Source organism: Bemisia tabaci, chromosome 5 (genome assembly GCF_918797505.1).
Source record: "Bemisia tabaci chromosome 5, PGI_BMITA_v3".
Taxonomy (NCBI): Eukaryota; Metazoa; Arthropoda; class Insecta; order Hemiptera; family Aleyrodidae; genus Bemisia; species Bemisia tabaci.
The window spans coordinates 52532731-52548387 of NC_092797.1; the positions used below are offsets into that span (position 1 = coordinate 52532731).

Consider the following 15657-nt stretch of genomic DNA (forward strand, 5'->3'; position numbering starts at 1 on the left):
TTAAAACTGCCTCTAGGGGGTCATTCCTCTCCAACCTCTCTAGTTAATAAATTAAATCGTTTATTTTCCTATTGTTGAGTCATTTTTGACGAACATTTTTTTTAACTTATTGTTGTATTCTAGTTTTTATTTATGTTTGCATCATTGAAGCTTATCTCGAACTTGTTGCCATCTTGTTCTTGTCTTCGTTTTTTTGTAACATTCTCTTACTAATGGGTCTTCATGACCCGTCGATACTGTAAATAAATGAATAAATTGTTCAAACAGCTTGTGAAAAGCTTCAAATAAAAATTCAAATTTTTAAGCAGGAAAGACAAAACATTGACTTTTCATTATATTTGATTATGGCTCCTGTATCCTCGCGATTTGATCAGGAAAAAAATTTAGGTCACTGACTTCACTTTATCATCTTGATTTTGATTGGAGTTCCGAACTTTCAGAGCTTATACGCCTTTGAAATATCAGACACCAGATTCTTCAGATCACTTTGTTTTTAAAATCAATGCTAAGTCAGACATTCACTGCCCAAAATAATTATGATTACCATAAATTCTGATTGCATTTGTCTCAGACTCTTTGAGATTCCTCAGATTACCACAAACAGCAGGAATAATCTTGGCTGACTTCAAGTATGAATGATTGATGGAGTACTTCGTTTCAACAAGCAAGCAGTTTTTCATAGATTCGGGCATCGATGTTCCTTGTGAAACTACCAAAAGCGAAAGTTTGCGTTGACCAATACCTCCGTATTACCTCTTGAATTTCTTCAGGGCTGATGGCAGGTGGGCCTTCAATCTGAAAAACGAGTGAGAATATAAGATTTAGTTTGATGAAAAGCTTCGCAATTTGCTGGAGAGACTGAAAGATCTAAATAAGAAACATTATTTATGGATTGGCTGGGTCCCTTATTTAAAATTCAAGACAGATGCACTTTCCAGATGCTACTGATATCTAACTGGGCCACTAAGCGAGATGCGAATTTAAGCATTATTATATGGGTTTTCTCCTCTAAATTTCATGTACATACAACACAATTTGTAAGGTGAAAGTTACTGAAAATAACACCTAACACAGATATTAACATTTTTTGATGCATCAATTCAAAACTTCCTGCTCATACGCATGCAATCAATGTAGCTGAGACAAACGTACTTGTTGGTTGGCAGAACCGTAAATGTTCTTGCGATTCACAGCATGGTTACACAACACTGAGGCCCTCGTAAAGGGATCATCTGAACTGCTTTGACTATCCATTCTGATCAGAAGAGCTAAGTCTACAAGTTGAGCGACAGTTTCCTTCGCCAAATATAGGATGATGTCGGTGGCTAGGTTGTTGACGACAAAATCTGTTTCATACTGACTAGAAATAAGCTCCAGGAGCAAATCTAAAGATGTTCCGAAGGTGACTCGCCTAGACAGATGGAAATCCAAATAGGCCCTGAAATAGAATCAAATTTACACCCATTAAGTTCTCAGGTTGAAAATTCAAAACATCTTAGTTCGAGAGTTCAGTGGATGCTCATGTTCCAGAAATTCAGGACGAGATCTTTTGAAAAATGATTCATGCTTGCACTAATCACGCTCTACATCATATTTTTTCGTTTCCAAAATAATGAAATGATGACTGGAGCAGCACTACATAAAATGGAACCAAATTTACACTCAATAAGTTCTCAGGTTGAAAATTCAATAAATTTTTGTTTGGGAGCTCAGTGGATGCTCATTTATCGGAAAGTCAGGACTAACACTTAAGAAAAGCGATTCATGCATGCGCTCATTACGCTCTTCATCATATTTTCTCATTTTCAGGCTAGAGCAGTGTTGCATAATTTTTTGAAGGGGTCCAGAGTTGCCTTACGAGGGCTTGGTTACTTTTGTGGTTGGTTATTATTCTACAGCATTAAAATCTCAGGCATTAAATCTACGTCAAACATGATGTCATTTTCGACATCCATAATCTGATGCATTCTATCATTATGGACCCGATCTCTCTTGGAAATTCCAGCTGATCTCCTCTAGAAATCCATCTCCGTTGCTCTTGGCATATTCTGTGTCTGTTTCTTCAGTTGCCAAATTTCACATCTGGGCGTCAAAATACTTTTAACTGCAGCGTTATAAATTCTCCTCTTGTTAGATAACAAGAGGAGAGCCCATTTTGAAAGATTTCAAAATGGGCTGATCCCAGAGGATTCCATTTAACATCGCTATAGCCTTCCTTGCTAGGGTGTTTCTTTCCTTTATTGCTTGATCGTTCTTCCATCCTGGGTCAACCTAATCTAACCCTAAGTCGAAAATGACATCCTGTTCGACGTCATGACCAAACAGCTCGTCTGGTACGGTCATGCAAACAGGATGACCGAAGAGAGGCTGCCAAAGAAAATGCTTGATTGGGTTCCTCCTGAGAGGAGACGACAGGGACGCCCAGTGAAAGAGTGGTGACAGAGGGTTTTAAATGAAATGAGGGAGTGCCAACCTTGACAGGTTTTGGGAGGACCAAATACTGAGGCGGTTAGGCGTTGCAGAGCGCCAGAAAACGCTGTGAAAGTGACTCTTATGTATGTATTAAAATTTTGGGGCAACATGTGGAAGTGAGTGGGAATGGACGATAGCACGATTGAACGCTTGGAAAGTATGAAAATTTTTCCTCTTACATGCTGCTTCTTTCTTGGTTTTACTGTGCGCATTATACACATATCTTCTTTTTGCTTTACAATTAACATGAAATCATCCTGCGCAGTATGATTACAAGCGGTTTAATGGCTGACAGTACACGGCAGGCAGCACTTCTTAAGGTCTGAAGCCATTCTTCTTTTACTCAGCAAGTGAACTGGTGAAAACCCTGAATTTTGTTGACTTACTTTCGCATTCTTTGATTTTCTCTTCTTCCAACTTGCTTATCTTTAGCATCGTTCATGACAACTTTTCAAAAGCAAAATCAAGGACTTTCAAGGAGTTCTCAAGGACTCTAAAGAAAATTCAAGGAATTTCAAAAAAAAAAAAAAAAAAAAAACTTTGAAGGCTTAAGAGAGTGCATGTAGAAATGAAAAATTACTATTCTTACATCCTTGTTTCTTTACTTTCTACATAAAGGAGCAAATCTAAGAACAAAATTTTTCAAAAACACAAAATGAAACGAGCAAAAACGATAAATTTTACCAAGATATTGTAGCCCGGTAGAATCTCAGTAGGCAGGGATTTCAAATTTGGTGGGTCTGACCCTTCCAGCGCGCTAACTGGTTTCGGGCAGTGGCCGCTGGGGGGCGCAGGACTCGTCAAATTCAGTTCCGGTCCAAGCAAGCTCGTGAATTCGTGTTCGTCATGTAAGTAACTCTTGTTGAAAGCCAAGTCCTTCGGGGGTTGGTATTATTATTACAATAGTATATTTTCTTCGTCCTAGTTAGGTTGTGCGAGTATTATCCGACCCATTCATCAAACTCAACTTTCGGTATTCTTCTCATTCTTTTCCCTTTCCTCTTCTGATTGAGGCGTGCGCGCCGGGCTGCGTCTCAGCCACGGTGCCCCTTTAGTTTGATGAATGGGTCGGAGAATACTCGCACAACACAACTAGAACGAAGAAAACATACTAATGTAATAATAATACCAAGTCCCGAAGGACTTGGCTTTCAACGAGAGTTACTTACATCACGAACACGAATTCACGAGCTTGCTTGGACCGGAACTGAATTTGACGAGTCCTGCGCCCCCCAGCGGCCATTGCCTAAAACCAGTTAGCGCACTGGAGGGGTCAGGCCCGCCAAATTTGAAATCCCTGTCTGCTAAGTTTCTACCGCGCTACAATATTATGTATTCACAATAAGACTGATTAATTTGATCTGTTATCTTGTTGAAATCCTTGAATTGTTGTGAACTCCTCACCACCACACCTTTAAAATAAATCTCAAATTCACACAAAAATGTATCACAATTCTGTTCACTGAAGAATTTTTTTTCACAGAGGACAGTGAGAGAAAAGACACAAATTCAGCGGATGATGTAAAATTAAAGGAATTTCAAAGAACTTTCAACAACAATGAGGCAAAATCCCAGAATTCAAGGATATTCAAGGACTTGAAAATGCAAAAAAAAATTCAAGCATTCTCAAGGACTTTTCAAGGCGTCAGAAACCACGTTTTGCTGATTCATTAGCAACGAAGTTTTTATGGAACTATCTGTGAAAACTGTGGATGTGTCACACTTAAAACATTGACCTAGAGGTATGAAATAAAATGAATTCTAAATCACCTAGTTGACAGAGTTAATGCCATTTGATCAGCACGAGCCGCTCGCTCTAGCTTAATTGCATCCGGTGGGTCTGAAGTAACTTCAATGCCAAGATATTCCAGAAAATCAAGGCATATCTCTCTCCGTTTGGAAGGTTTTCCAGAGTCTCCATTCAAGGGGTCTAACGCAGCATGCTTCACATGCACGTCCTTCACAGCTACAACCCAAACAAAATGAAGAAACAGAATTTAGTGACATCTTGAGACAAATATTGAACGAGATATTAGATGATAAAGATTCGGGGACCTCGATCCTCAACTGAATCAGTACTTATAGTGAGCGGAGGTCCAGTTTTAAAAATCTTTTTTTTCCCCCTGCAACTTTTAATTTTCCAGTTTTCCTTGCCATATTACCAAAGAAAGCAGCGGTAGTGCACTTCTTGGAACAGAAGTAACAGACATACAGGAACGGGACTGCTACATTAAAAGGGCATCAAAAATGCAAAAAAAAAAAAAAAAAAAAAAGAGTTTGAAAACTTTGACTTCCACCCTTCTTGAAAGTACAGATTTTTGAAATAGCTGCTTTTCAGCAGTGTGTAGCAGGAAAAAGTTTAAAGAAGATGATTTACTATACATTTAAGCAATACTAACATAATTTTTGTCTCTCTTTTACACATTGTCATACTCAAATATACTCAATTCATGCTTTAGAATTGCAATGTAAACCTCAAAGCACATGTCCTTACCTACTAGCTGCATTACGCTATGATATGAACAAATATTTTGGCTTTTGTTGGTTTCAGTTCCTATGTCATTTATTCCAAATTAATGATGATTAAGCAGACCAAAATAGTTATGGTCACCTGATATTAAGTTAATTAAACCAAGAAATTAGGGTTAGAGGAGAGTGCAAAGGTAGCTTACAGGGTTGCAATAGAATTTAGAGAATGAAATTGCCAGACATTTCCCTAACACATTTTGGTAAAATTCCCTGACAATAATGGATATGCCAGATGACTGAAAAGATGAAATTTGAAATAGTCTCCACGCAAAATCTGTTGTTCGAACCGTCAAACCCATTCTGGAAAGCAAAAAAAGGTGACTAAACAATTTTTCCCTGACACTTGCGTCATTTTCCCAGACTTTTTAAAATTCCCACACACTTCCCAGTTTCCTGGTATTCCCTGACCGTGGCAACCCTACATTTAAAAGGTCAGTAGCACAAATTTTTTTAAAATTAATTTTCTGAAACCACAGGGTAAGTAAACTAAGCTTTTAGGAATTTTTCCAGATTTTTTTTCGGCCATAAATGGCAAAAAAATGCTATCTATGAAATGTAAAACATGGGACCTGCTTGAAGCGATATTTTTGGGGGGCTCTGATGACTGAAGAAGAGGCAATGGCATTTGCAGATTGACTGAACTCAACTTCAGGCAACGCCTTGCTAAGTACACCAACTCGCGGTTGTTTTTTTATTGGATTTTCTTCTTCTTGGAGATGATTTTTTGAATTATCCTTTTGGTTTGATCGCAAAATCTTGCATAAGAAAAACACTGATATAACCCTGCAAAAATTCCTTGCCACTGTCCCATGTCATTAATGAGTATATTGAATTCTCACCCAAGTAGTTCATCAATCTTTGGATCTTGATTTTATCTTTCCTTAGAAGAAAGAGAATATCTTGGACTCCAATGCTTGCAGATTCCCTAAGCTCCGCAATCTCTTGCGCTTGTGAGAGGAGGGAGAACATCTGCTGGATCACGATATTTTCAATCAATTGTGCAGTTGCGATAGATGGTCTATGACTGTCACCCAGACCCCACAACATGAGTTGAATATCTGGAAGGGAATTAGTAAGAACTTATTGATATAACTCACATTGAACAACGGAAAAAATTTACATTGAAGTGGTCTTGGTTATCACTGCCGTGCTGAGGAAGAACGTTGTATGAACATTCGAGAGTTGGCAAATTTCCTTCGATAAGACGTTCATTCTTAAGAAAAGTAATGCATATTTTTCCTTGAATTTTTCAGGATCTATAGGTGTAATTGCGAACAAAATTATCTGAGAAATTGGGAGGAAAATATTCATAAGTTTACCAGGAAATTTGCGTTTTATCAAAGGAAATTTGGCAACGCCTGAAGGTTCATACAGCGTTTTCCCTTAGCACGGCAGATCACAAGTGATCTTGGCATTGCAATTAGTAGGTTGCGCACTGAAGTGGGAGGGGCTGGGGCATTTAAAAAAAAAAAAAATTGAAAATGGGAAGGCAGGACAAGGGGGTTATGAAATAGAGAGACCGTCAAACTGGACTCAGAAATCAGGACAGCCAATTTGCTTCAGCACAAAACCCATGTGTTAGGTATTTGTGAATTCACAGGAAAAAAAAAAAAAAAAAAAAAAAGAAAAAGATAATGACTGGGAGAGAAAGGGGCTGAGAGATTTCAATGCACCTGGCTGCTAGAAAAAGACTTCGCGGTTTGCATGGCAAACAGATTGATCGTTCTTAAGAGAAGGCAGGAGTGCAGGCCTCCACTGTTACCTGTAATCTAACACTTCTTTCTCGTGGCAGTATCTCTCTCCTTTCTGCAAATCTCTGCAAATACTACGTTCATGTTCGAACACAATTTTTGGAAGAATTCCTCAGATTTTCATGGTGAATGCAATCGCTGTTTTGCTTGCACTTACCATTTCAGCAAACGGCATACCTCTTAGGGGTAAAATAGTGATCGAATTAGCAATGCTAGGCTAGAAGTTGTTTATTATACGCTGAAACAAAAGTCAAGTATTGTTATGACACTACACACCGATGGTGCTATCTAATTGCAGATATTAATCTATTAAGTGGTGCTGATTCTGAACCGATTAGATATTGATATTTGTCTCAACATACGATGAGCAACTCTGAAAAATGATAATTTCCGTTAATAAACTGAATTTTAACACACTTTAGCAAAACAACTCAAGGGATGACCGCAATCTGCCTGCATTAACACTATTTTAGATTGTTCATTCATTCATTCAAAAAGAAAAGATTCCGATAGACAGACAGCTGGTCACCAGATTAGGGCTGTTCTATCTGTTGTCGGTTAGTTACCAAAACAGATCTGTCGAAAAAAAGTTACGATGAGGGCACTCTCACCGATAGCGATCTGAGTTTTCGGAGCTGACAAAAATAAGCTGTTGCCATACGTACATCGATTTTACATGCCGCTGCGCCAGGCAATCTGACAAACCAACACACAGGGCAAAAATGCATTGAGTACAAACTCTCAAAACTCCGATAAGGCGGGCTGTTAACAATATCATCGCCACTGTCGGTACTGTCACCAGTTTTGGTAAGGGACGATACCAATGAATGTGTCCGAGAGATAATGGGCGTTGAGGGGACGATTGTGCATAATATCATGACCAGGCAATTGGTATGGTATGGGCATGTGCAGAGAATGGCTGATACCAGGTTGCCGAAGAAGGTGTTGGAGTGGGTCCCCCCAGGTAGGCGACGGAGAGGGCGTCCAGCCAAACAGTGGGTAGAGGGCATCCGTGAAGAGATGGAGAGATGCCAGCTTCCGGAGGATCTCTACCATGATAGATTCCTGTGGAGAGCAGGTGTCACAGAGCGCCCTGGCGTGCCATAAAAGCGGCTTATGCATAAATATGATACCAATGGCGTTCCGGGTAGAATCAGTTTGCACACCCCTACAGCAGATGCAGATGCAAAGCACCCTATTACGCTGAACTCCCGTACTCATGCACAGTACCGTCTTACTTCTGGTTGTGGATCAAAGTTGCCAGCACAATTACGCCTACCCTGGTGGAAGGTGAACTCAAATAAATGTAACATTCATACATTACCCTTCACAAAAGACAGAGAGGGTCCAGCGCCAAAATCATCAGGATTGGTGACCATTTCCGGTGCTATCATGCTGACAGGAGGAAGAAGCACCTTTTCACGAGTCTCTTCCTTTCTCGATCCTCGTGACAGACAGTCAATAAAAGTACTGTGAAGACGATAATGACACTAAGTAAAGGTATTCTCAGTCACAGTCAGAAAACTGAAAAGTTTCTTGAAAAACACAAGACGGTAGCAACGTCGAACATCCAAGGTAGAATTTTTAAATGTTTCCAAAAATGTGCTAAAACTACAAGAATCTGATTCAAAACTTCTCATTAAATTAGAATAATGAAACTGAGAAATACATGAAGAGGTGCAAAAATTCGGGAAAAATCTGGCCACGGACGCCGACGCCACGGTGGGCAGTGTGGGCACAACCAAACTGAGGTTATGTTATTGTTTTGTTATCACGAGCACGGTTCTTGGATTTAGTGAAAGTCTCGCGTATTTTCATTTTTTCATTTATATAGTGTGGTAATCAACCAATATGTAAGTGAGGTGACGCGAAAATTTTACGCAGAATCTACCATATCCAACGTGCACGATTCTATCTTCATCCCCCTGTTTAGGTCAGCGACCAACAAGCTCAATCATGATGATGGTATCTTTTCCAAGTCCTCTCTGCTTTGCAAAAAATCTGCGTATTAACCTTCGTGAGCTTTCAAGCATTAGAGCTCTGAGCACCGCTGTCTCTAAAGAAACAGAGCCACCATCCAAAGATGGTAAAGTGGATCAAGAACTTTTCCTTGAAACAGGAGAACAGGAAGAGGAGAGGGAACGTTACATTGAGATGAGGCGAAATAAGTCTCGACTCTATCCTCAAGACCGAAACAGAGTGCATAACAAACCTCCGTGGCTGGATGTTGAAGCGGACTTGGAGACACTTAAAACTGTCCGATGGAATCGAAGGATGTATGGGCGCTATGGAAACAGTAGTAATGTGGATCCACGCATCGCATGGCCCACTAAAGAAGATTTGGTGCAAGCAAAAGAATATGAAAGTTTGTTGTGCCCCAAAAGTATTCAGGAAATGGTTGAAGAAGAAAAAGCGAAGATAATGGAGAAAGAGAGGAAAGAAATAGAACAAGATAAGAAAATTATAGAGAACCTAAAGAAAATGAACGTGTGGAAGGAAGAGATGAAAGCCAAGATTACCAAGAAACTCCAACAAGCTACGGAAGCCAAAGAGAAAAGAGCCAAACTAATTGAGGACGTTCGCAGACATATCGGTTACGCCATTGATCCGAGAGATAACAAATTCCAAGAAATACTTGAACAGAAAGAAAAGGAAGAGAGGAAGGCTCTGAAAGAGGCGAAGAAGCAAAAGAAACACGAAGAGATGGTTGCTAAGATGATGAAGTTGGCTGAGGATGACAAGAAGGAAAGAGACGAGAAAAAGCTGTCAAAAACAAAAGACTCAGATTCCGAGCCACAAAAAGAATAATTTTTGAGTTTACGAAGTTTTGAGTTATCAGGAAGAAACTTGCAAGCCAAAATCAGGTGAGTTGACATCTTCAAGTCTCTTTTTAAGTACCTTTTCTTAAGTCAAATGGATGCCCGGAAAGTTCCTTTCAGAATATTGTCAGGCTGTGAAAACTGCTCTAATTTTCAAGATTGTCTCTTTCTTAGGAAGTTGTGCCACAATTTAAGGCAGTGATTGCATATTGTAACTATACTATTCATTTCCTTATCAAAACTGAATCAAGACTAAAGATGGCATACCTTCATTGGCTTTTTACTTCAGGTATTGGTCAAATTATTCAGCACCAACTCAAGTAAAACCTTTGTAGCTAAAACGTTTTTTTTTTTATATTTGGCATGTTTAAGGTGATTCGTCAAGCTCAAGTGAGGTGGTCGAACTGGCAAGTGATATATTGCATTGAGTAAGTAAAAACTCGCGGCAGATTTTGGATTTGTAGCAAAAAAAGGAAGACAGCCCCTGGGCATGAGCCTAAAGAATCATTCTAGACCCAAAAATCGGCAAAATTCAGAGAAATGAAAGCAGAATAGTGTTTGGAAAAAAACCTCGCATTCGATACAGAAATCGATAGCTGAATCGGATGCGAGGTTTTTTTCCAAACACTATTCTGCTTTCATTTCTCTGAATTTTGCAGATTTTTGGGTTTAGAATGATTCTTAAGGCTCATGCGCAGGGGCTGTGGTCCTTTTTTTGCTATAATCCAAAATCTGCCGCGATTTTTTACTTAATCAAAGCGATATATATCACATGCCAGTTCGACCACCTCACTTGAGCTTGACGAATCACCTTAAGTAACGTTTTCAAACTGAGTCCTTCCATCTTGGTGTCAAACCTTCCAAAATCAGTGCTCTCAAAAAAATTGTACCCTAAACAAATATTGTAAGTTTGTAGTTAGATAACACCAATTCAGTTCTGTTCCAGGTTATCTGATGTTGAAAGTTAGAAACGTTCCTACTTTTGTGAATCCTCTGCAGCAGCCTTGAAAAGAAAAATGAATTGACCAGAACTATTCGGACCTCTTGTGATTTGCGGCCTTATCATTTCGAGTCTGTCCAACCATCAACTTTTTTACTTTTTTAAAAAAAAAAAATTGTAAACCATTATGCATTATGTAATGATGTTAATTAGATGATAATTTTGTTCAGAATTTCTTCCTCTTGTCTTTAGTCACCACTATTAAATTCCATCAATTATCGACTAAACGATGAAGAAATTTTTTTTTATTGCTCCTGTCTACTGATACATTGAGCTGTGCTAAGGAAGAATGCCGTATGAACATTTGAAAGTTGCCAAATTTCCTCAGATAAAATGTTTATTTTTGAGAAATGTTATGAATATTTTCCCTTGAAATTTTTAGGAACTTTAGAAGAAATTGCGAACGAAATTATCTGAAAAATTGGAAGGAAAATATTCACAAGTTTACTAGGAAATTGGTGTTTTATCAAAGGAAATTTGGCGAACGCCTGAAGGTTCGTACGGCGTTTTTCCCTAGCACGGCAGCATTAGTCCACTTAGTTTTCTCAGATTCCAAACTCCCTGACTTATCAACACTTTTTTTGTAGCCAAAACATGTTTACAAAAAATGTTTAGCCCGTAGTCTTTTGAAATTGAAACAAATTCAAAATTTGAAAACTTAGATGAGATGCTGCACTTTCTTATGATCGCTTCATCAGCTTGTTCTAATTTTTATCTGGTGCTCATAGCAATTTACTTAAAAAGCAAGTGAGGTACTTTGGAAAGTAGGTAAGCAAACTCTCTACTTGCATTTTTCTATCTACATCCACGAATGTTGAGTCTTGCAGAGCAGCTGTTGCCCTCAAGTTTTTAAAGTAGACACTTTTTTCCCCATCTTTTTTTTAAATTTAAAGGGACTTCACCGTAATAATTTCCCCTGAAAAGCAGTTTTATTCTCAATGCCCTTGAAAAGTCAGAGAAAAGTCCAAACAATCCATGTTTAGCAACCTTAGAGAGTCAGGTTTGGAAGTCCTGGAAAGCGATATTCAGAACTCTGCCTTGCTAAAGAAGAACGCCAGATGAACATTTAAGAGTTGCCAAATTTCCCTCGATAAAACAAATATTTTTGATGACATTTATACATATTTTCCCTTGAAATTTTTGGATGTTTCAGATTAAATTGTGTACAAAATTGTCTGAAATTTTGGAAAATAATATTCGCAATTTTCCCAGTAAATTCGGTATTTATCGGAGGAAACTTGGCAACGCCTGAAGGCTCATACGGCGTCCTTCCTTAGCATGGCAGAACTGACAGTAAAATTTACAGTTAAAAAAAGCAGTGTAAGAACGAGAGAGATATGCATTTATTCAATCTTTGTGGACGGATTAAGACTTAACAGATCAAAGAATTAAGACACAAATAAATAAGTCTATATAAGATCAAAATTCTTAAAATAATATTAAAAAGAAGTAAAAAAATAGTGCATTTTCTTGGTAAAATACACTAAAAAGAGAAGTTGTAAATACTTATATGGATTAACATAAAAAAGGACGGATCTGATCACTTGTGCTGAGAAATGTACATCTATAACAGATGCTAAATAATACATGAACAGGACCACATTATTAGGCAAGTTATGTACATGTTAAATATTTATTATGATAGGAGTAGCATATTCACCTATTATCACCATCACTTTTGATTAGGTTCGGCCTGTTAGCCAATTGAAACGGTCATTCTCAAAAATACTGAAGCGCCAGAAATTAAAATATGAGAGAAACATAAAAAAAACTTGCTTGAATTGACTAAATATCAGAGCTTCAAAATATTAAACCAGTTAATTAATGAATCACATTATTAATTGATAAAGAATTTATAATTTGTCAGTTAAATAGAGTTTCTACTATTTTTCTTATAATTTTATTTCTGGCGCTGAAGTCTTTTAGGGAAAGACTAATACAAATATGAGAGCCATTTATTTCATTTTTTTTAAAAAATGACAAACCAAAAGAATATATCTTCAAATTTTAGATTTAAACCAACAATGTCATATGACCACTGAAGGAGTAAATGAAAGGTTATTTAATAAGGATATTTATGGTTGTTTTGCAGTGCATCTCAGAAACATCATAAAGCAATATTTCTACACAGCTAATAAATACTTAATGACAACAATGATTCAATTCTGTCGACACCAAGCTAAAAAATCTCAATTTTTTTTAAAAAAAATAAATTGCTCTGATGTTCTCATTTGGGTGGTGTCATGGCGTCAACAACTTATCATTTCGACAAAATTCTCCCATTTCTTCTCCCAGTAACTTTTTACCATTTCACGAAAAGTATTCTTCTTAATATCATTCTCTTCGATTCACTATTTGATACACCTATTTAGCCTGTAATGGTTGTCAAGGGAAACAGCAGTGTGGCTTGCCTTAAAAAAAAATTTTTTTAAAAAAAAAAGACAAATGGATATTGCACTATAATACAGGTTTAAAACTGCACTGATAACAAAAGGCCAAAGCCTCCTTCATCACTGAGATTAATACTTGATAAAAAAAATACAGTATGTAGTAAGGTGATGCTGAAGGATCTGAGGACAAGATCTGCCACTGTGTTGCGCTGCTACACAATCGGTGTTATTGAGAAGCAATGATTACCATAAAGGACAAATTAATGCGAGAAACTGCTTTATAATATGTGGCACCATTGATACAGTGTTATGACATAAAAGAGAAGACTCATTGAAAATTCATATTAGAAACTGCCATAATGCATGTCTCTCATTGACTAAATGCATAAAAAAGAGATATTAATGCGCTATCTCTCTCTTACACATGGAGTTAATAAAAAACGTTGTTATGGTAGTTTCTAATAAAAATTTTCAATGAACCCTCCCAAATTTGATGTCATTACTACTCTCAGTATTAATGCTGCTACATGATATGGATCAATTTCCTGCATAAGGGTGTCTACTAAAATAGGTTGGCCAGAAAAATAGGCTGATCAGTACTTTTTCAGTACATTCCCAAGAAATTCAGTACCTACTCAGCAGAAAACTTTGGTACTTTTTCAGTACCTCTCTTTGACGAAATTCGAATTTTTTTTGAAAATTTGGAATTCTAGCTTGAATTTTGATAAATATGATATGGCCACAAAACATTGTGACTTGAAGATTATCTGATTGCAAACCGCAATCTTGGAGGCAAATACTACTCTAAGAATCAATGCACAGGGGATTACATACTTTTTAGGCTTCATTAAAAACAACATGCGTGGTATGAAGGAAAAAATTCTAGACCTTCTTGCAGAATTTCCGCAATTTATCAGTACTTCCGGACCACCCTTAAAAAATCAGTACTATTTCCGAAAATTCCGGACTGGTAGATACCCTGTGCATTAATTTATCCAATACAATAATTACTAATTCTCAAAGACACAACGATGTAGCAGTGAAACGCAAAGACCGCTTTCATCCCCATATCACTTAGAATTACCTTAAGCTCTTGAATGGTTAATAAGCCTTAAAAGTCAAAAGCGGAGCAAAAATCAGTATTAAGATCTGGTCTGGAGATATGTAAAAGATTGTATGGTAACTTTGAACCATAGAATTGTGCGGCTCCATAGAAGAGAAGGTGATTTTAGAGATAAATTGGCAGTTTTAAGACTAACAACTACAAGAAATGAAAAGCTTAAAATTACTTATTTTACAACATTTTTGCAGCTGATGAGCATATTAGAGATAGGTTTTGTACCTAACAATGAACGCATTATTTCTTAGATCAAGTAGTGGAGGCCAAAGTGTCTTTGGACTTCAGGATAAATAACAGACGATGTCATTTTGGTGAATGGTTTCAGTGAGTATTTTACAATGGATCTCAAGATTCTTAGCTTTCCCTCTCGAAGTTATGATTTTCCGCTTGTGTTGAAAGCTTGTTCTGGCGGTCAAGTAAAATTAAAATAGAATAGAAAAATCAAAAAAGAGAAAAGATTTCTTGAAATCTTTGGGTGGTAGTTTTTCCTGATTCTAAACACTTCAGACTCCCCAGGGACAGAATGGACGCTATCAGTATCATATCTTGAGGAGGAGCTTAAAATTGATATATGCTCTTTATGGTAAGTGGCAATGAAATAAGTTTTATTGGTGTTTTTTTCAACATTCGATTTGGACAATTCTTTCAAGGAGGCGATAACTGATAGCATCTGTGACATTTTATAAAGGACATGATAAATTTTTACAGTTGTTATGACGAAGCACTACGAGTTGCTAGCTATTCTGGTGTCTTTCTGTTGTTAATTAACTTGAAGCCGTAGTAGGTTCAAAAGACTTGAGATAGGTAATAAGTGCAAAGTTTTTCTTGCGCGCGCGGAATTTTTTTTGGCGCGCGGAATATTTTTCCGGCGCGCGGAATTTTTTTTCAGCGCGCGGAAAGAAAAAACCCGTTTTCGATGAAAATCTCTGAATTTCCGGATTCCGCGCCGGTTTTCGATATATTTGCGCCGTTTGTGTCAAAACTATTTTTGTCGGCGCGCCGCTTCAAATCTGTTCCGCGCGCGGAATTTTCGATATATCGATTCCTGCTCGCCGTTTGTGTCAAAACTATTTTTTCCGGCGCGACGCTCCAAATCTGTTCCGCGCGCAGAATTTTCGATATATCGATTCCTGCTCGCCGATCGTGTCAAAACTGTTTTTTCCGGCGCTGCACCAGAAAATAATTCCGCGCGCCACTTTTCCGATATATCGATTTTTCTGCGCGCGGAGAATACATATTCTCCGCGCGGCGCGGAACAGATTTGGAGCGTCGCGCCGGAAAAAATAGTTTTGACACAAACGGCGAGCAGGAATCGATATATCGATTACATTTGGTGCTTAGAAATTGAGGTTTAACCGTGTCAAAATAATTTTAAGTGCAAGAGACCTGCTTAAGACTTCTTGCGCTGTACAGCAGCTTCAAAAGATTTTTTTTGCAATCAGCAATTAGCTGCCAACCACAAAACCGGAGCAATCTTGATTATTAATTTAAAAAAGAAAAAAAATTCTGAAATTTCTGTTTTTCATACCGAAGTGCTAACATTCCCAAACCTTTGTATTGACAGGTCAGTAAAATA

At 37.7% G+C, this 15657-nt stretch overlaps 2 protein-coding genes and 1 long non-coding RNA gene across 4 annotated transcripts; 2 read left to right on the top strand and 1 right to left on the bottom strand.

Moving 5' to 3' along the window:
- Nucleotides 1-97: 97 nt before the first annotated feature.
- On the bottom strand, nucleotides 98-8450 carry LOC109039838 (Transcription initiation protein Spt3). The gene is made up of 5 exons (XM_019055510.2): nucleotides 8077-8450; nucleotides 5841-6059; nucleotides 4243-4438; nucleotides 1153-1438; nucleotides 98-795 (listed from the first exon to the last, which is right to left on the bottom strand). The coding sequence occupies exons 1-5, from the start codon at nucleotides 8144-8146 to the stop codon at nucleotides 658-660; spliced, it is 909 nt and encodes a 302-aa protein (XP_018911055.2). The 5' UTR covers nucleotides 8147-8450; the 3' UTR covers nucleotides 98-657.
- Nucleotides 6068-11232, top strand: LOC140224688 (uncharacterized). Its single transcript, XR_011899935.1, has 2 exons — nucleotides 6068-6365; nucleotides 11066-11232. It is a non-coding gene; the product is annotated as an uncharacterized lncRNA (long non-coding RNA).
- On the top strand, nucleotides 8522-10743 carry CRIF (growth arrest and DNA damage-inducible proteins-interacting protein CRIF). 2 transcript variants are annotated; one of them, XM_019055512.2, is made up of 2 exons: nucleotides 8522-9616; nucleotides 10507-10743. In XM_019055512.2, the coding sequence occupies exon 1, from the start codon at nucleotides 8709-8711 to the stop codon at nucleotides 9558-9560; it is 852 nt and encodes a 283-aa protein (XP_018911057.2). In that variant the 5' UTR covers nucleotides 8522-8708; the 3' UTR covers nucleotides 9561-9616; nucleotides 10507-10743. The 2 variants fall into 2 exon arrangements, with proteins under 2 accessions (XP_018911057.2, XP_018911056.2); XM_019055511.2 differs by having other exon boundaries at nucleotides 8523-9616; nucleotides 10518-10743.
- Nucleotides 11233-15657: the final 4425 nt, after the last annotated feature.

Coding starts and splice junctions, on each gene's coding strand:
- LOC109039838 (XM_019055510.2), bottom strand. CDS start 8,146: ATGATAGCACCGGAAATGGTCACCAATCCTGATGATTTTGGCGCTGGA. Junction 4,439..5,840: donor AAGATTGATGAACTACTTGG/GTGAGAATTCAA, acceptor TTTGGGTTGTAG/CTGTGAAGGACGTGCATGTG. Junction 796..1,152: donor ACGGTTCTGCCAACCAACAA/GTACGTTTGTCT, acceptor CTCGTTTTTCAG/ATTGAAGGCCCACCTGCCAT.
- CRIF (XM_019055512.2), top strand. CDS start 8,709: ATGATGATGGTATCTTTTCCAAGTCCTCTCTGCTTTGCAAAAAATCTG.